The sequence below is a fragment of the Rana temporaria genome, chromosome 1, assembly GCF_905171775.1.
Source record: "Rana temporaria chromosome 1, aRanTem1.1, whole genome shotgun sequence".
NCBI classification, from domain to species: domain Eukaryota; kingdom Metazoa; phylum Chordata; class Amphibia; order Anura; family Ranidae; genus Rana; species Rana temporaria.
In genome coordinates, this window is record NC_053489.1 from 592,868,624 (window position 1) to 592,890,010 (window position 21,387).

General features: G+C 42.0%; 1 protein-coding gene across 2 annotated transcripts in view; it reads left to right on the forward strand.

Moving 5' to 3' along the window:
* ARAP2 (ArfGAP with RhoGAP domain, ankyrin repeat and PH domain 2) overlaps window positions 1-21,387 on the forward strand; it is a 481,396-nt gene that overhangs the window by 339,997 nt on the left and 120,012 nt on the right. For both annotated transcript variants that reach the window (XM_040335148.1, XM_040335150.1), the window contains exons 23-27: window positions 4,042-4,189; window positions 4,281-4,349; window positions 7,647-7,727; window positions 9,007-9,124; window positions 14,523-14,648. In XM_040335148.1, coding sequence (XP_040191082.1) covers window positions 4,042-4,189; window positions 4,281-4,349; window positions 7,647-7,727; window positions 9,007-9,124; window positions 14,523-14,648 — 542 coding nt within the window. The remainder of the gene's footprint in view (window positions 1-4,041; window positions 4,190-4,280; window positions 4,350-7,646; window positions 7,728-9,006; window positions 9,125-14,522; window positions 14,649-21,387) is intronic.

Below are 21,387 nucleotides of genomic sequence, written 5' to 3' on the forward strand. Positions count from 1 at the left end.
TGTCGATACTGGATTGACAAACGCATACACTTTATATTTGTCATTTTACTCCATATTAGCCACATTTTTTTTTTTTTTACTGCTGCAAGAGTATAAAATACTAAATCTTTCAATACAAAATTGTTTTTTTAGCTAATCTTTTTAAAAAAAATGTAACTGTACTGTATGTCAGGTGAAACCCAATTGTACTTTCAGCGATTTAAGTCGTACACCCACTTTGGAGTGCTTACTCTTGTTTAGAGCATACACATGGCAGCTATTCATCCCTTCCTCCACGTGATCAACTAACTCTTTTTTCTGGGCCTATACATATGCTATCCCCTGTGTAATTGAATCCAGTTAAACTTTAGTGGGGCATGGATATTCTATTAGAACTTAAAATAAGTCTCAATTCAGTTTTACTGAAACAGTTTAAACAGTTTAAACCTTAAGTGAAACTACAGATTTGTTTTCTATAATATGATAAAAAAGTAATTACTAAATATTCACATAGTCACATGGCGTCACCAGATATTCTCTTGCCCTACGCTCATACCTATGCATTTTTTGGTGCATTTAGCGTTTTGTAGAAACGCACTACAGTCCATTTAACATGGTTTCCTACGGATGTAATTCACATCTGTGCATTTAGCGGCTCTGCGTTTTTCCCGCAGCAGATTGCGTTTTGCATGTAATAGACTTCAAGTGTTGCAGTTTTTATACTCTTAACATTTTTGGCCTTTTTAAACACACTTAGCTAGATTCACATATATTGCCTTAACTTTAAGGCGGCGTACAGTACATGTTGCCGAGAATGTGTTTCTAGCACGACAGCATCGCGCTGATTCTCGGCGACATGGTGCCGACATCTCGCACTCGCTGGAATAGACAAAGCACATTCCAGCGAGCGTGTCATAGAAGCGACGGGAGATCCGTCTTGGATTCCCGCCAATTCTAGGTGCGGCATTTGGTATGCATTCCTGAGAGGGAGAATCCACACCAATTTTTAAATATAAAAACGACATGGGTTCGCCCCCCAGGAGCATACCAGGCCCTTAGGTCTGGTATGGGTTGTAAGGAGGCCCCCCCTACGCCGAAAAACCGACGTAGGGGGGTCCCCCTACAATCCATGCCAGACCCGTATCCAAAGCACGCTACCCGGCCGGCAAGGAAGGGAGTGGGGACGAGCGAGCACCCCCCCCTGAGCCGTACCAGGCTGCATGCCCTCAACATGGGGGGGTCGGGTGCTCTGGGGCAGGGGGGCGCACAGCGGGGCCCCCCCACCCCAGAGCACCCTGTCCCCATGTTGATAAGGACAGGGCCTCTTCCCGACAACCCTGGCCGATGGTTGTCGGGGTCAGAGGGCGGGGGGTCTTCTTCTATCTTCGCCGCTGTTGACTCGGCGCACCCCGGTTCTTCTCCCGCTGTCCGGGGCCTTCTCCTTCAGCGCTGGCCGCCCCGCTATCTTTGTGTGTTAGCTCAATTACTAGCAGGCGGCCAGCACGCTCTTCTGTGATGTCATCTTCTTCACTTCTCTTCTTCTCCCTTCTTCCGATGTTGACCCGACGCCTCCTCTCGCTGCAATGACGGGTGCGCGGCTTGCATCCGATTTATATAGGCCTCACAGTCCCATCATGCTCCGGTACCTACCCACGTGGGTAGGTACCACGTGGGTAGGTACAACGTGGGTAGGTACCGGAGCATGATGGGGTCCTATTGATATTGACGTGGACGTAAACGACGTAAATCCCTATTCATGGACGACTTACGCAAACGATGTAAAAATTTCGAATTTTGACGCGGGAACGGCGGCCATACTTAACATTACTATTCCATCTATTTTATGGAATAACTTTAGGCCTGTAATGCGTTACGTAAACGGCGTAAATGTACTGTGGTGGCCAGGGGTACGTTCGTGAATAGGCGTATCTACTGATTTACATATTCTACGACGACCGCAATGGAAGCGCCACCTAGCGGCCAGCCTCAATATTGCAACCTAAGATACGACGGCGTAAGCCGTCGTATCTTAGATATGTTTAAGCGTATCTCTGTTTGAGAATACACTTAAACATAGGTCGGCGCAGATTCTGAGTTAGGTCTACTGATAAGCCGACCTAACTCTACCTGAATCTAGCTAACTGTGTATAGCTGGTTGCTAAGTAGCAGGCCGGGAAGCCAGCCATTTTGTCCTTAAAAACCAATACATCATCCGTTGTCAGCGAGATTTCCCTTGAAAAAAATGACGTGGGGCCTAGAATCCATACCAGGACCCTTGTGTCTGGTATGGATTGGAGGGGATGCCCACGCCAATATATAAGAATAAATGACGTGCCCCCCCCCCCCAAATCCATACCAGACCCTTATCAAAGCATGCAACCCAGCAGGTAAGGAACCTCCCAAACCATGCCGCATTTCCTTAACATAGGGGGTTCTTTATCCACCACCCAAAAGCAACTTGTCCCCACAACCCTGGACGGTGGCTGTGGGAGTCTGCAGGTGGGGGCTTATCAGAATGTGGAATCACTCTTCAACAAGGGGGCCCACAGATCCCGTTCCCCCAATTGAATGAGTAGGTGGTACATTGTACCCCTACACATTCACCAAAAAAAGTGTCAAAATGAAAAAAAAAAAAAACACAATGATTTGACAAATTTATTATTAAAAATAAAAAACAATGTCCCTTCAATAGGGCTGTGCGTAATTTATGTTCAAGTCGAAAGCATTGACTATTTGCGGGTTAATTTGGAGCATGCACACTGGGATAAGTTCACGGACGGCGCATGCGCCGTTTGTAAAAAGCGTCATTTACGTGGGGTCACAATGATTTTACATAAAACACGCCCACATCTTACACATTTGAATTAGGCGGGCTTACGCCGGCCAATTTACACTACGCCGCCGCAAAATAATGCTTTGTGAATAATGCACTTGCCTGTCAAAGTTGCGGAGGCGTGGCGTAAATAGTTACGCGCTCCCTACCTGAATCTGGCCCAGAGTGTTTAAAGATAAATAAATAAAAGCACAGAATGCATTAAAACTATACGCAAAAACGCATCACAAATGCGGGTTTAAAAATGCACTGCAAAATGTGCCTGAAAACTGCATCAACCGCATATATGTGAACACAGACTTAATGAAGGCTGCATATTTATTGTAATAAGGAGTATATGAGTTTCTATAGACTGGGTTTAAATCTACTTTGTGTAGACAAAGGGAGTTGCAAAGCAAGCCTCCTTTGTTGTTCGGTCTACTTTACTCATCCATAGTGCTTTAAGAATTCTTTGATCTTTTTAAAAGACAAAACAAAAAAATATATAAATATATGTGTATATTTGGCCTCCAAATATCTGTAGTTTTGTAGTTTCTATGAAGCCGTGTACACACGATCGGTTTGTCCAATGAAAACATAGACCGATGGACTGTTTTCATCGGACAAGCCGATCGTGTGTGGGCCCCATCGTTTTTTTCCCATCGTTGTTAAAAAATAGAACATGTTTTACATTTTTCCTATGGATAAAAAACCGATAGAAAAATCCGATCGTCTGTGTGGAACTCCATCGGAGAAAAATACACGCCTGCTAAGAATCAAGTCGACGCATGCTCGGAAGCATTGAACTTAATTTTTTTGCTTGTCGTAGTGTTTTACGTCACCGCGTTTTGGAACGGTCGGATTTTTGACTGATAGTGTGTAGGCAAGACTGATGATAGTCAGCTTCATCGGATATCTGACGAAAAAATCCATCGGATTAGATTCCATCAGATATCCAATCGTGTGTACACGGCTTTAGGCTGAATGGCCAAAAAAAACAAAGAAATCAGGAGAGTATAAATTTGGTGACACGACCCATAAAAAAGCAGACACTGACCGCAGTTTCCATCAAATTCCTTTCTGCATCCAGAAGCTTGTGTTAGGAGTTTTTATTGGGTAAACACAGGGGGAAATTTTGTTATGCTTCTTTAAAAAAACAAAAAAACAAACAAAACAAATCAGCATGCAATAAGCATCAATTACATGTTTTTGCTTTTTTTTTTTTATTAATAATTAACATTTGTTTGTAGAATACAGAAATGCTCTGATGTCAATCAACTGGATACACATGTTTTGGCTCAGACGTTTTCCTCGTGCCTTTTTCAAACCAAAGGACATAACGACAAAGAGGTTTGCGTTGTAGAGGAGCTCATTAAATTCTATGCAGAGATTTTTGATGTGAGTAAGCCATGTCAGATTACACTCTTCTTTATAATAAAAATAATAAAACAATGTAGTCCATATATAATTTTTCGTTCTTTTTTTATAGGTTAGTGAGGTACAGCTGAAACAGATGGACATTGAAAACCGTTTTATTACCAGGTGGAATGATGCTCAGGTACCCAATAATACAACAAAAGTTCCCTCATGAATTAACTAATAAATGGTCTCCCAGATCTTCTCTCGTTTGTTTTAATATCCTGGTGTTTAGTATTACATTTTCTCTAAAATACCAGTATGTCACTTGTTAGGAGTTTTTCTTTAAAGTGACAATTTAAAGTTGTGCCCTCCAAGATGAGCCTTTCTATTCTTTAAGCTTCATATTCAATTATGATCCCAGAAGAGCTCCCTCCACACACTGACAGGATGTGAGCCCATCCCCCCTCCCCCCCTTCTCGCAGGTTCACACCCGAGACTCCCTGCAAGCCTGTGTTTGGTTGACTCCCGCCTGGAGTGATGGGGGACGTTCATCATGGGGATATTGGGATCCTTTGTCTGCACCACGGCCATCATCTCTGGTTACATGTCACCTTCTATATGCTTCGAGCGAATACAAATCCCCCTGAAGAAGACCAAATTGTGGTCGAAACGCGTCGGGGTATTCTTATGGAAGCTACTTCACTATATATTATTCCATTGTATCATTTAACATTTAATTGTTGTTGAGATAGGTCTCCAACTGTCTGTAACCTGAATGTATTTTATATTACAACTATCTGCATCTTCATTACTCGTGATACAGAAACCTAGTAAAGATTTTTTTTTATATATTTCCATGTCTTTGAATTTAATATACCTTACACAATATGTCACTTAAAAGCCCCCAGGGGGAATTTCTCCATTTTTGTCTCTACAACATTTTGGGGTGTGCGGCCCTTGGACTCTCAATATATGCGTTTTTCCTTGTCTCATATTCAATTATATAAAGTTAAACAAAAAAATTTATATTTTCCCTTATTCATGTAAATATCAGTTATTGCAAACAGTTATTGTATATTTACCACTTGTAAGCAGACTTTTTGCTGGCTGCAAGAGATACTGTGCTGCTGCAAATGGCAGCATGCTGCAAAAGTCCAGAATAACTGTTCAGCACTATTCAGAACACAAACAATACTGACTGAGGCCTCTTCAGTTTGTTTATATGGCTTTGTTTAGATGTTCGATAATGAAGCAATAAATAAAACATGTGCAGAGCTAGTGCTAGGCTTTGTTATCAGAAATCCCTACATGCTCTGCATTGAAATTGTTTTGAAATTGTGTATGTTTAAAAATGTTTAAAAAAATGTCTTAGGGTCCCCCTTCTTAGTCCATATCAGGCCCTTTGCCCAATTTTTTTTTAAATGGAGTGGGCCCTCCAAAATACATACCAGACCCATATTCGAGCATGCAGCTTGGCAGGTCAGGAAAGGGGGGGGACGAGTGAGTGCCCCCCCTGAACCATACCAGGCCACATGCCCTCAACATGGGGGGGTGGGTGCATATTGATGGGGACAAGGGCCCTTGCTGATAACCCTGGGCTGTGGTTGTCGGGGTCTGTGGATGGAGGGATTATCAGAATCAGATCCCGACCCCCCCATGTGAATAACCATTCGCCAAAGAAATACCCATTCACCAAAAAAGTGTCAAAAAGTAAGAAACACAGGAAACTTTTTTTTTTTAAGACTTTTATTAAAAGAGAAAAAAAATTGTCCATCGATCTCCATCACGACACCAGCAGGACCCATAAAATTGAAAACGCTCCCGCCTCCATTGGAGGCTACCCACCGTATGCTCTCTCTTCGCTTTGACAGCTCTTATATATGCAAAAGGCAGGCCATCCACTTATATTACCCGGTGGCACCATCCCCTTCTGACATCACATGGCATCACATGATGTCAGAATGGACAGTGCCACAGGGTGACGTAACCATATGGCCCCGCCCCTTGCCTATATAAGAACTGTCAAAGCCGAAGAGAGAGAATACGGCGGGTAGCTTCTTATGAGGCAAAGCATTTTTTTGCCATCATCATGGGGATAGGGTACTTTGAGGTGGGGATCCATGTTGAGGGCATGTGGCCTGGTATGGTTAAAGAGGGGGGGGCGCTCCCTTGTCCCCACCCCCCTTTTCCTGACCTGCCAGGCTGATCCGCCATCTTGTCATCTCAGCTTTCTCAGTCTATCAAGGCCTGTGTAGCTGTCCTGACTTTGACTTTCCCAGCCCTATGGGCAAGAAGTTTCCCCAACATAAAGCATTGTCTCTTGAAAAGGTCAGCCCTCCTGGCTGAGCACACCACTATCTTCACAAAGAGACTCTCTCTTCAAATGGCAACAACTGCCTTGAGCTATTCTCAGATCTGACTTATAACCCTGTACACCTGTGCATTTGAACAGGCTACAGGTTTCTAGCAAAATACCGGCACAGGGTTGAAGGTTCTGTCCCACCCAAGACTCTTTGGAACTTTCAAACTACAGGTTCCGATCCGGGATTACAAAACTTGGAGAAGACTCAAAAAACAGATTTCTCTGCTCACAATAAACACGCTGGAGCTTCACAGTAAGCCTTAATGCAAATTATGTGTCATCAATAGCTTCATAACCTAAATTCACATAGTGGCAGGGCCTCACACTGTCTCTATTCATATACAGTGCAGGGCTCAAGTCCTGCGGGAACGCGTGGGAATGGCGTCCCTGCACTTTTTTCACAGCAGGAACACAGTTCCCTTTGCAGGACTAGAGAAGCCGAGAGCAGCGGAGCTGCCCGAGCCAAACCTTCACTAAGCAGCGATGCCCAGCTCGAGTCACTGTCAGGGGCAGGTGAACCTTAGGCCCCATACACACGGTCGGACAAAACCGATGAGAATGGTCCGACGGACCGTTTTCATCGGTTCACCTCTGAAGTGGCCGTACGGCATGCGCAGGTTTTGAACCGATGCTTTTCTGTACTAACCATCGGTTTGGTCCGATGGGGCAGCGGTCCATCGGTTCGGTTTTGAAGCATGTTTTAAAACTTTGGACCGAAGGAAAACAGACCGATAGCCTATACACATGGTCGGTTTGGTCCGATGAAAATGAACTTCGGTTCATTCTCATCAGACCAAACCGACCGTGTGTACGGGGCATTAGTAATCCTTTATGTTACTGGCCACTTCCTGTATATGGATTCATCGGGTAGTGTGCGGGTATTCTGTCACTTCCTCAATGCCATAATGTCTCCTGGGAGCTTTTGTCATTGTTCCTAGGAGACATTGCGAAGGTCTGCCGCGAGTTATCGCGGTATTTTGAAAAAACATGCAGTTTAGTAATTATGCATATGAGCGTATCATTTTTGGTGGGGGAATAGATCTTGGGTGGGAGTTCCCACACATTTTTCCCCAGGACTTGACCCCTGATACAGTGTATATAATATTGTGAATAATGTAATGATATTTATTTCAGGTTCTAATTCCCCAGTCTGGTGACTTGCTGCTTGATGTGTATTTGGAAAGAAAAGATCCCAACACATGTGTTATTATTAGGGTAAGGTCTAAATGAAACTTACTATAATGATATTCTCTGTTGACTAAAGTTTACTCCAGGCAGATATAAAAACTCAAGTATTTGCAGCTGTGTAGTTAATAATACATCATTAAATGTATTTTAAAATGCAACCAGGATAAGGAAGAAGCTGTATAAGGAGTAAATCAGTTCATGTGCAGAAAAGAAGCATGTTGATAGGAAGAGACAGCAGAGTGACAAAGAGAGAAGTTCATCAATGTGCTGCTTCTCTATCCACTTCCCGCCCAAGGTACGTAATAGGACGTCCTTGACTTTGTGAGGGGATATCTGAATGATTGGTGCAGCTATCATTCAGATATCGTCTTTTTCAGTCTCTCCTCTACTTGCGTCTGTCAGCCGCGAGTGAGGGAAAGCCGATACATGGCACGTGCACGCGCTGGCTGATATCCTGAAAGACATCATATGACTTCCATTCAGGATAACGGAACCACCGCTTGGCCATCATTTTGCTATAGGCCAGGCGGGAAGTGGATAATCCAGACTAACTATGTACAGTAACTATGCATTGTGACTGTCACTGTAGACTGTATACAGTGCAGTTGTATTTAAACAAGGGAAAGAAAAGGGAGGGGAAGGGAAAGTATAGCGCAAGTCTCCACTAATATATGGGTGGTAAATATCACCACCTATAAGAGATCGTGTCCCCAATTGGGTAGTGTTGCTGTAACCATAAACGCAGTGCAGTTGGATTCCTTTAATTATACTCTGCGCTATAGTTTTCAAACATATTAAACAGTTTTATGCTTGTGCCTTACACTTGTATTACAAGTTATATGGCTCAAGTAGGACTTATTTAATTTAAATTACATTTTTACGCCCCCTCCTTTATTTAATAACAAGTTTGCCAAGCTTTACTTACACTCTTCATTCTCCAGCGATGTCCCCGGTTTCCTTTATGGCTTAGCACTGGCAGTCCTTTATGGGCAGAACCCCACTCGTGTCATTCAGCCCTTTTTCTGTGAGGATGAATACATGTGGTGTAATGTGGAAAATTTGGTTTATTTATTTATTTTTATAAATAGTATATATATATATGTATATATGTATATAGTAAATTAGTTCTGCTTCTTGTAATGGCAGGAGATGTTGGTCATAGCTTAAAATTATAAAAAATCAGTGAGTGATTGTTTATTGATTGTGACATGTTTTATTAAAATATTAATATACAGGCATATAATAATGATATATTGTAAAAGTCTTTTTAACTAGAGAATAAATATTATTTGGTTCTCATTTTTAGGTGTCATCTACTATGAGGGCTGCAGAGGTTACCAGCTGTGTAGTTGGTATAAAAAATATCACTTTGACTAATGAAATGTTTTGGACCACATTTGAAGTCATCGAGCATGGGGAACTTGGTGTGTGTCCTTTTTGTATTTTCAAACATTCTTTTTTATATATATAATATAAATATAATATTTTTTTATATATATATATATATCAAAATGTATAGGGCCTTGGGCATTAATTTGTTAGAAATAAGAGCTTTTTAGACAATGCACTTTCTTTTAATTTTTCCTTTTGATACTATGGCCAGGGGCATAATAAACTCAATAGGGGCCCTCGGCAAATTATTGTGCTCTCAACCATTTTGCATGGATATTAAATGGAGAATAGAATGAACCCCTTATTGTCTAGAATTTTGCAGAGGGAGAAGAGTATTTTTGTATCAGCATTGGTGTAAATATTACTTTGTTTTTTTGGGTTGTATAACATTAAAATGATACTAAACACACACTGTTTGATTTACATCAACCTTTTCATTTCTGTATATGAATGATCGCACTGTAGTTATTTTAATAATAATTAAAACAAAAAGTACCCTTTTGCTAATCAATATACTTTTTTTTTTCACAATAACGTTTATTAATGAAAATGTTGCATAAAAGAGGTACATTGTACATAGTATTGAACAGGGGGTCCAGAAATAACATTTTACAATAATAATCACTATTTGCAATAATTAAGGAATCATGGACATTTCATGGAGCATAACATTGTTCAAACACATGAAGTTCGAAGATTTGCAGTAGGTGGTAGGTCGGGGGGAAGGGTGGGGAGGGTGGAGGGGGGTAGGAGGGAGATGAAGGCGTTGGAGAAGGGATTGTTATAGTGAGGGGGAGGAGGTAAAACAAAAGGGAGAGATTCAGTATTTCAATTCAGATGCATTTTGTAAGTTTAGTAGCTAAGTTGGTTTGTTATGAGGGCAATACAGTATCTTCATATATTCAAAAACAGGTGAAAGTTAGGATATACATCAGGAATAACATTCTATAGATTCAGGTTTTCAATAGTTGATAGTCATTGGTATACAGGAATAACACCCAAGGTTGCCAGGTTTTGTGATAGTTGTTTGTGTTTTCTATCTTCATGGCGACTAGCTCGTCCATTTTGTGCATATAATGTACTCTATCTAGCCAGTCTTTTATTGATGGGCACTTAGTGGACTTCCAGTGTAGGGGTATCAATGTCTTTGCTGCCGTTAGCGGGTGTCTTGTTAGGGACTTTTTGTAGGAACTGATCGAGAGGTGATTGGCATGAATGAGGCATGCAGCAGCGTCAAGGTGAATACTTGTATCGGTGATTAATTTGATTGATCTAATGACTTGGGACCAAAAATTAGCTATTGGAGGGCATGACCACCAGATATGTAAAAATGTGCCAACTTCGCTTTTACAACGCCAACATGTGTCTGAGGTTGAAGGGGACCATTTTTTGATTTTTGAGGGAGTGACGTGCCACTGGGTAAGAACTTTGTAAGAAATGTCTTGATATCTTGTGCTTAATGAGCACTTGTGTGCAAAAAGATTGGCTCTTCCCCATTGTTCGTCAATATACAGCTGTCACATGACCCAGCTCTTTCCCAGTCTGTCTGCAGGGAGACATAACCAGGAGGTGCTTCTAGTTCTCCGCTGCTGGTCACATGTTAAAAGAACAGTTTTTGAAATACAGAGTAAAAATAAATAGTTCCAGTGATAGTAAAGGAAACATTTTATATATATATAAAAAAAAATGTCATACTTACCTGCTCTGGCAGTGGTTTTGCACAGAGCAGTCCCGATCCTCCGCTTCTTGGGTGGCCTGCCGTCGCTTTGGGCCCCTCCCCCTTACCAAGTGCCTCCATTACAAGCCGCTTGCTGTGGGGGCACTCATGCATGCTCGCTCCTGGCTCTCTGCATCCTCAGCTCCCTCCCTGCTCCCACCTCACTGACTGGGATTGACAGTAGCAGGAGCCAATGGCTGCTGCATCTCAGCCAATGAGTAGGAAGAGCCTTGGGTCTCGTGCACAGGAACAGTTATGAATTGGGAATTGGGTTAAATGATGCTGGTTATCAGACTGAGGAATTCTAGTAGCTGAAGAGAAGGACTGCAGGAGAAATCTGCATCTCAGCCCAGGAGAGCCTTGGGTCTCATGCACATTGTTGGATCGAGATAAGGCTTTGGTAAGTATTAAGGGGGCCTGAGGGGGAGCTGCAGACTGAAGGTTTTTTACTTTCATGCATAGAATGCATGATGGTAAAAAACACTACTGCCTTAAAACCACTTTAATATACACAAACTGTTTTAAATCATCATACAAATCTATATTTGAAATCAAATCTTTATTATTTTTGGCCATAACATGGGGTGGGCAGATTTCTGCCAGGCGTATGCTGTGTTACACCCCTCCAGCCTGTATCTTATAATAACAGGGAGTAGAAGCCTCCATCAATCAAGGTGTAATATCCCAACCCCATTGTGTCTAGCTTGTTAGTAGGCATAGAGGAGGTGGTGGTAAGGAGTGGGCTGTCATTTACCACTGTGCATATGCTCATATGTATGACTATATAGTCACAAGAGCTGCTTAGATGTGATAGGCAGAGAAATTCACTGAAATCTGAGCATGTGCAATAGCTGCAAACACTGCTCTGCAAAATCCCCAACTGCCGAGAAGACATGAACAGAGGATGGAGATAAAGAACAGCGGGATCAACCAGTTTTTTGTAGAAAATTATTCCCATAGGGAATGAGTGAGTATGAACAGCATCTAATACAGCATTTATTAATATATATTTTTTATGATTTGGGTTTAGGGACACTTTAACTATACTCAGCTTCTTTATGTCCCAATGTGCTACAGGTGGAGGCCTGTTAAAGATAAACTTGCAAAAAAAATTGGCTCTTTTGCCCCTCTTTATTCTGGCCATCAGTATGGGAGCATCCAATAGAGAAACCACAGTTCTGTTCATAAACAAAGTGGTTGGGGGGTTCCTTTTATTTATACTGTTATCCTGAATGAGGCACCAGTATAGATGTTCAAGGACAAGTTTATCTGGATGAGGGGTGTGATCCCAGGCTTCTGTAGACACATCCTGCAACTTTTAGCCCATACCTCCATATGGGCTGTCAGTTTGAAAGCTGCAGGGCTTGTGATTGAACTACAAGGGTGCTCATTAGCACCTAGCTATTCGTTCAGAAGTACAAGCCATCTGCCAAGGTGTCAGTAGTTTTCGAATTGTGACGATGGGGAGAAGATCCCCCATCCCTGCTGTCACACTGAGGGTGAGACCAGGAGGAGAATCAGCAGATGGCAGGAGCTGGAAAATATGATCCACTGTGGCATTACTGCCCAAATATTGCCATCTCCATATTTGATCAATGACATCAGCAGGTATACCCATTTGTTTATATTCAGATGTGGGACCCAAAAGCTGTAAATTACAGCAAGCAGTCATCAGGCATGTCAGCATGCTTTAATTTTAGTGGGTTGGCAGGAGATCTACATAGTGGGTTGGCAAGAGATTTAGTGGGTTGGCAGGAGATCCATCATGATTGACATAGATCTACATCACTGGATGACATGATTGCCAATGGATTTACAATTTGGGACTTATTTTGGGACTTGTCAAGGTGTGTGGTGTATTTATTTCATGAATAAGTAACCAATGGTACTTTTGATAATGATGACCCCTGATACAACCTCAGGGCGAACCCCATTTCTGCCATTTGACCCAAATCGTAATATTATAACATGTAGACCAGAGAATAAAAAATCTACATCCTCACCTTTCAGTGTTCAGCCAGCAAGAGACCAAACCCTTTATTTCCTATAGCTTTATGAACAACATGACAACACAAATATATGCATTCACATTGGTCAGTTTCATACAGTTCAGCCCCTTATTACACGCCCCCTGTGACGTCTGATCTTTGCACACTGCTCACATTCTCCTTGTAAGTCCATATAAGGTATGGGGCTTCTCACAGCACATGCAGCCTCGTGTAATGTCCATTTTGGAATGTCCATATACAGGGGTCCTTGGTCAGCTCTGCAAGGGTTTAGCCATATATGGTTCCTGAGTGAATACAAGAAGAATAAACAGAAGGAGGAGGGGTGGTTTCCTCGTGCAAGTCCATATTTGGCATAAACAGTTCTCTTGTCACGAGACACAAAGTTCTTTCAGTAAAACAAGGACAAGGGGGGGAGGGGGGTTGGAATGAGAGGAACAAGGGGAAATGGCAATTTCTTCTTTGTCTCTTCTCCAATGCTGAGTTGTAACTTTTAAAACATCATATCTGATATAACTTCTCAAGGAAAATAAACACTATTGTGATATATTTTCACACATACATATATAACATTTGAGTAGCTCAGGAGGAAAGTAATCATAACACAAAATAGCATAGAATAAAATATTCATTTTATTTCACTTCCATCACACTTTGTGCTCATTACTCATTCACATGGGGGGGGGGCTATCTGGGGGGCCCCTAAAGTAAGATACAATCCCCATGTTGAGGGCATGTTGTGGTTCAGGGGAGGGGGTGCATGCTTCGATCAGTCTGGTATTGATTTTGGGGAGGACAGGGAGTATGCCACATAATTATTTTTATTATTATTTAAAAAAAAGCTCTTGTGGAGTACATCTCAGAGATAGCCAGGTCACATGATATTGGCATTACATATGTGGGCGTGTATACAGGTTGCAGTGGAATCTCCATCTTCCTGATCTCTCAGCACTGGAGGAACTGTGCAGGTCATCACTGACCGTGGTATATAGATTAGCCAAAAAGGTATATAGTGGCAATATTTAATGTAAAAAGAAGATTTATAAGCTCTGGGCACTGTGGATGGCAGATTAACTATTTTCATATTACTGGGTTTAGAAACAGGGCTACTAAAGGTTCAGCTTTAAAAAAAAAAAAAATACTTGTCATACTTACCTGCTCTATGCAGTGATTTGGCACAGCGCCGGTAATGGCACACTCACTGAAGCAACGACACATACATGCCATTGCTTCAGTTTGCTCCAGTGCGCATGTGCCGATGACATCGTCACATGCAGGGGACATGAGATATCTCCTAAACCATGCAGACTTAGGAGATATCCTGGGTATCTACAGGTAAGCCTTATTATAGGCTTACCTGTAGCATAAAGTGGTCTGTAAGGGTTTACAACCACTTTAATAGTAACTTTTAACCCGTAATCAAAAAACAAAGGAAATGTAAAATGGTTTCATGTTTATAGCTTAATATTGAGTCTTCTTATTTCTTTTAAAGTGGTTTTAAAGTGGTTCTAAAGCCTAAGCATTTTTAACCCTAAAGCATTCCTGGCATTAAGGTAAGAGATGTTTAGATAAAAGTATCGCCTTATCATAGTATCGCCCTATCATAACCAGCACAGATTTAATATAAATAATAATAAAAAAAAAAAAAATACACAACATACTGTAGTTACCTGTTAATAATGTAAACAAATATATTTTATTTTACAGAGCGTCCCATGCATTTTAAGGAAAAGATATTGGAAACCGTTTTAGAATGGAGCATGCTTCCTGACCCTGGAAGCGCATACCTAATTGTAAAACCTTTTATCATCCGTGAACATCTTCTTAATTTTGGTAGGTTACATATATATTTATTTAATTATAACCCTATTAGAAGTCATACAATTGTGGCAAACAAGAGCTATGGTGATATCCCATGTTTAGTGACCCATAACAGCTATTCTGGTGCAAGCTTATTGTTGCCAGATAAGTTCATTTTGATCTCTGAGGCCCCGTGCACACGACCGAACATGTCCGCTGAAACTGGTCCGCTGACCAGTTTCAACGGACATGTTCGGTCGTCTGTACGTCCGACCGGACAATTTTTCGGCGGATCGGACAGGTTTCCAGCGGACAAATGTTTCTTAGCATGCTAAGAAACATGTCCGCTGGAAGCCTGTCCGTCGGACATGTTCGGTCGTCTGTACAGACTCACCAGACATGTCCATCCCTCGCATGCGTCAAAGTGATTCGACGCATGCGTGGAAGCATTGACCTTCGAGGGTCGCGCACGTTGCCGCGTCATCGTCGCGGCCACGTCATGACACGTCACCGCGTTTGTTTTCCGTGGGGATTTTGGTCTGATGGTGTGTACAGCCATCAGACCAAAATCCGGCAGCGGACATGTCCGATGAAAACGGTCCGCGGGCCGTTTTCATCGGACAGATCCGCTGGTGTGTACGAGGCCTGATTGTTATTGGTTGCGTGGATTTGCACATGTGTGTATTCTATTATGTCTATTATATCTTCTGCAGGTATACAGAAAGTCAGAGGTCACCAACCAGTGGTCTGTTGACCACTAGTGGTCCAAGAGGAAATGTTGGTGGTCCCCAGGGGTTCTGTCGCAAATCGACATTGTGGCAGATGTGTAGCACCCAATGTTGTTTCCAGTGTAGTTCTGAATATGCTCTAACAGTTAATACTGTGAGCGTGCATTGATACCCGATTCCTCCTCTGTAGTTCCAGCTCCTGTGAAATCAGAGGGAGGTGCTGGGAAAAGTGCAGAGAGTGGGAGGGAAAGAAGGAGGGGACTTCCAGCGGCAGCGCTGATCACAGACTGTGGGAGGGAGCATAGAGCTTGAGCACATGGCTGGATGATGAGGTGAGATCCAATGATGAGTCTGTGTAAGGCAGCAGGGTGTTGCAGAGTTTGGGGGGGAGGAAGGTGTAAAAGCGCCAGAGCATTGTGTGTATAAGGCAGGATTGTCGAAGGGGTAGGGGGGCAGAGAGCCAGAGAATTCTGTGTATGTAGGCATGTAAACTTCATGTTAATGGTCCACAGGATTCAAAATTGTGGGTTTAGTGGTCCGTGAGGTCCAAAGGTCAATAAATAGTATATTAGAATTTTCCTGGATTTTGTTATAACGGGAGTTGGATTACAGAATAAGCAGTTTTAAGCAGAAGTTTAACTTTGCAACCTCACCCACTTTATTCCTCATACTATGATCTACAGAACTGTTAGAAATGGACAACCCATCACTGTCTTCTCTCCTCTTGCTCTGCCTTTGTCTCGTAGGGTATTTGCATGAAGTAGGGGTGAGCAGTGCACAGATGACAATGAGAGTGGGTCTGTACCATTCAGTGAGAACATTGTGAAGGATTGTTCGTCCTGTACCTCAAATCAGTTTTGCATCTTATGTATAGGACAATGGAGAAAATCACATATGTAAAGCTTGACTTTGGTTAAATAGCTAAACGCACAAATAAAATACGTATTTAAAAGCTTTACCCAGCTCTGCCACACAGCACAGCCATAGCCCCCAACTGTCCCTGATTTCGAGGGACTGTCCCTGATTTGGAGCAATGTCCCTCTATCCCTCTTTCCTCCTCATCTGTCCCTCATTTTGGTTTGATCTCTATAGTTTTATATAAAATGCACTTTTTATCTTTCAAAAAGTGTTTCCCAGTGCTAAACCTTTCATCCAAATTCTAAATTGCTGCATTTTTAAATTTTTAAAGCCAATATAAAGGAATAGTAGTTGTAAAAAAGCACTTTTTGGAGTGGATTTAAAAAAACTTTTTGGGGGATTATTTCCACTTTTAGAGGGTGTGTCCTATGCCTACATATGTTTGCTAGTAGGTGTCCCTCATTCCCATCTCAAAATGTAGGGAGGTATGGCACAGCCCTGTTTGCAAGAGGAAGAGATCTGATATTTCTCTGTTTTAGTGTCACTTTCACTTACAGGTCTCCTCTCCACCGCCACCCTATTGCTGGGCAGTGAAAAGGGGAGCAGCACACTGATTGTGTCATCTCTGTCACCCTCCTCTTCAGTTAGCATTCCCTTTGCATCACATCTGATTGGCTCCTTGTGTGAATTTCCCCTCCCACTCACTGAGCTCTCCGTGCTATAATGTACAGGGACTACTGATACAAACCTGAATTCAGGTGCATGCATTTATTTGTGTTTATTATATCAATTATATCAACAGGTATAAAGCAGACCTGTACCAGGCTGTCATTGCTGTTGTTTCCTTCTGAAAATACCATACTAATTTCCCGATTGTCATGTGGTTCTAATGGCTGCAATATACTCTGAATCAGTGTACTAGAACAAGTATACATATCTGCAAGGATGAGTTCTGTCTTCGCTTTGTGTGCTGCATACTTGATTCAGGCTTCTGGATTAGAATATATTAAAATCAAATATACAGTGCCTTGAAAAAAAACTAATACCACTTGAAATTTTTCACATTTTGTCAAGTTACAATCAAAAACGTAAATGTATTTTATTGGGATTTTATGTGATAAACCAACACAAAGTGGCACATAATTGTGAAGTGGAAGGAACGTGATAAATGGTTTGCATTTTTATTCAGCCCCCCTGAATCAATACTTTGTAGAACCACTTTTACTTCAATTACAGCTGCAAGTCTTTTTGGGTATGTCTCTACCAGCTTTGCACATATAGAGAGTGACATTTTTGCAGATTCTTCTTTGCAAAATAGCTCAAGATCTGTCAGATTGGATGGAGAGCGTCTGTGAACAGCAATTTTCAAGTCTTGCCTCAATTGGATTTAGGTCTGGACTTTGACTGGACCATTCTAACACATGAATCTGCTTTGATCTAAACCAATAACCTATTTGATTTACGTTACGCCGCCGCAAGTTTTTGAGGCAAGTGCTTTATTCAGAAAGCACTTGCCTGTAAAGTTGCGGCGGCGTATCATAAATCCCCCGGCGGAATTCAAATTCCGCAGCTAGGGGGCGTGTAAACTTTAAATCAGGCGCGTCCCCGTGCCGAACGAACTGCGCATGCGCCATCCGTCAATTTTACCAACGTGCATTGCTCCAAATGACGTCGTGAGGACGTCATTGGTTCCGTCGTGAGCGTAACTTACGTCCAGCCCTTTTCTGAATCGACTTACGCAAACGACGTAAAATTTCAAAATTTGACGCAGGAACGACGGCCATATTTAACATAGGATACCCCTTCACATAGCAGGGGTAACTTTACGACAGAAAAAGCCGAACGCAAACGACGTAAAAAAAAAAATGCACCGGGCGGTCGTTCGTTTCTGAATCGGCGAAAATCCTCATTTGCATATTCGTCACGTAAAAAAAAAAACGAAACGCCACCTAGCGGCCGGCCTGGAATTGCAGCCTAAGATCCGACGGTGTAAGACACTTACACCTGGCGGATCTTTGGAATATCTATGAGTAACTGATTCTCTGAATCAGTCGCATAGATACGACCGGCAGAACTCAGAGATACGACGGCGTATAAGGAGATACACCGTCGTATCTCTTTCTGAATCTGGCCCATAGTGTTTTGCTTTTAGGCCAAATAGTTACATTTTGGTCTCATCTGACCAAAGCACCTTCTTCCACATGTTTGCTGTGTCCCCCACATGGCTTCTCGCAAACTGCAAAAGGCCAGATTTGTGGAGTGCACGTGTAAGTCGTGTACCGGGGTGAGCTCTCCAAGATACAGCGAAGTCACGAACGAAGAAAGCAACTTTGACACCAACTTTTGTGAAACAGTTCTTTTCTTTTACTGTAACAAGGTATTAAACCAAAACCCCAAAATGAACACAGCAATAAGGTTACATACACCCAGCCGTAGCTGAGAACCCCTGTGCTGCCGTAATTTGCCTATTGGAGGATACAACTAGGACTGTCCCTCCATACCTTTTATTACCCTTATCAGAACGCGAACGATTGTGTATATGCTTAGTTTCGGGGTCATCTGCGGTACAGCACAGCAGCTTACAAACTTATCACTTCTATGCAATATTTACTCCCTCCCTTTACATAACCGGTATGATAACATGTGTGTACGTTTTTCTTCCTCAATGAAGACACTAAACAGGTTTGTAGTTTGGAAGATTGCTCTCTGTATGCAATGTCTCTTTAAGTAGCAGGATCCTTGTACTAATGGTAGCAACACTTTTGGCCTGATACACTGTATTGACCCTGACTGACTAACTACAGGCCTAATCTTTAGGTGCCAAACATCACTAGGTGGCCTTTCGTAAAAGGCTAAAAACTTGTTTTTTTGAGGGAAAATCAGGCTGAGTCATGTTAGTTCTCCCTGTTGTTCCTTGGTGATCTGTTTTTTAGTTTGTTTTTTTTTGCTCTCCTTTTTTCTTTTCCTTCTATTTCTTTCCCTCCCTGACTTGATTTATCTATTTACAGTTATGTTTTCTGCGCTTAGACACTGCCCTGACGGGTCAGTATTTGGCGCATTATAAATCCATTAAATCAATCAATCAATCAATCAATCAGGTGGTGTGTGCACCATATTACTGACCCGGGTCTTGAACTGTAGCCGATGATGTCTTCCAACCGATTAACGAAAGTCCTTTCAGCAATCATGAGATACTGCAGGTGAGGTAGTTCTCTGTGTCTCAACTTCTATTAGCCTTCCTGAAAAACGATCCCTTTTTCCTCCGGACAGGCTCTGTACTGAACGGTAATTACTCAGCTGCCGTTCCTGAAGCTCTAGGACGCAAGGTTCCCCCTGGATGCGAACAGATTCAATTTTCACACAGTTCCAAAAAACATGTCTGCTCCAACTGCTTCCTGATTCCAGCTTCTCCAGCTCAGCTCCACCTCCTCTAAAATAAGCAAGAGCTTGCAGTCTGTAGAAACAGTGGCCTCTTGTGGTCAAAACTCAGAATGGCAATTATACACAAAGAGTGAACAATAAAACTTAGAATGGCAATTATACACAAAGAGTGAACAATGGGAACTGCTTCACAATCTCACACACGACTAATAGTCGCCTGTGGACAGATTCTCCCACCTGAGCTGTGGATCTCTGCAGCTCCTCCAGAATTACCATGGGCCTCTTGGCTGCTTCTCTGATTAATTCTCTCCTTGCCCAGCCTGTCAGATTAGGTGGACGGCCATGTCTTTGTAGGTTTGCAGTTGTATCATACTCTTCTCATTTTTGGATGATGGATTGAACAGTGCTTCGTGAGATGTTCAAAGCTTGAGATTTATTTTTTATAACCTAACACTGCTTTAAACTTCTCCACAACTTTATCCCTGACCTGTCTGGTGTGTTCTGTGGCCTTCATGATGCTGTTTGTTCACTAAGGTTCTCTAGCAAGCCTCTGAGGGATTCACAGAACAGCTGTATTTATACTGAGATGAAATTACACACGGGTGGACTCTTTTTACTTATTAGGTGACTTCTGAAGGCCATTGGTTCCACTAGATTTTAGTCAGGGTTATCAGAGTAAAGGTGGCTTAATACAAATGCATGTCACACTTTTCAGATTTTTATTTGTGAAGAAAATTGAAAACCATTTATTATTTTCCTTTCACTTCACAATTATGTGCCACTTTGTGTTGGTCTATCACATAAAATCCCAGTAAAATACATTTATGTTTTTGGTTGTAACATGACAAAATGTGGAAAATTTCAAGGCGTATGAATACTCTTTCAAGGCACTGTAATCAGACAACTAACATCTGAAGAAAAAAAGTCATAAGAGATAGCCTATAAATTTCTATCTTGGGTTTTAACCGTACTGTGGGGCATTTTTAATGATTAGGAGGTATAATCAGGTTAGAAGAATTCTGGAATGAACGTTGTATGACTACATGGTTGACACATTACATGTGGCATATAAAATGTAAAGGAAGGGACATATTCAAGTCAAGAACTGTGAAAAAAGGAGAAGAAAAGTCATTAAATATAACAGAGAAAAAGAAGAGTATTGGAAATAAAGAAAATATATGTCATTTAGGAAAATGTTATAAAGAATAACATTGCACTTTAAATAAATCCAGTTTGGCTTACACTTAGAGCCCATTCACACAGGGGCAACACGACTTCTAGCACGACTTTGGGAGGCAACTTGGACACGACTTGAGTATGAATCATCAGGCAACTTACAAGGCAACTTCAAGTTGCCTCCAGGACAGGAGGCTTTCCAGTGTCCAATCAAACAACAATCAACTCTGTGGGAGGGAGGGGGGAGGGAGGGGTTTGCCTGAGAAATGTATGTTTTCTTCCTGTATTGTTGCTTCAGTTAAGACAGTGATCTGACTTCTTAAGCGACTTTCATTGAAATCAATGGGTACATGTTGCCTACAAGTTGCCTAGAAGTCGGATTTAAGTAGTACAGGAACCTTTTCTGAAGTCGGAGCGACTTCAGTAGTGTACATTAAGACGGCTCACATTCACTTCCATTCATTTTCTTGACCGCGCGACTTGGGGCATCTTGGGGCAACTTGGGGCGACTTGAAGTCAGATCCCAGGTTGCCCCAGTGTGAACCGGCTCTAAGGGGTCTATTTATAAAAAATTTATTGGGCGAATGTCACATGCATTAGTGCAGGCTGGATAAATTTCCCCATATGTT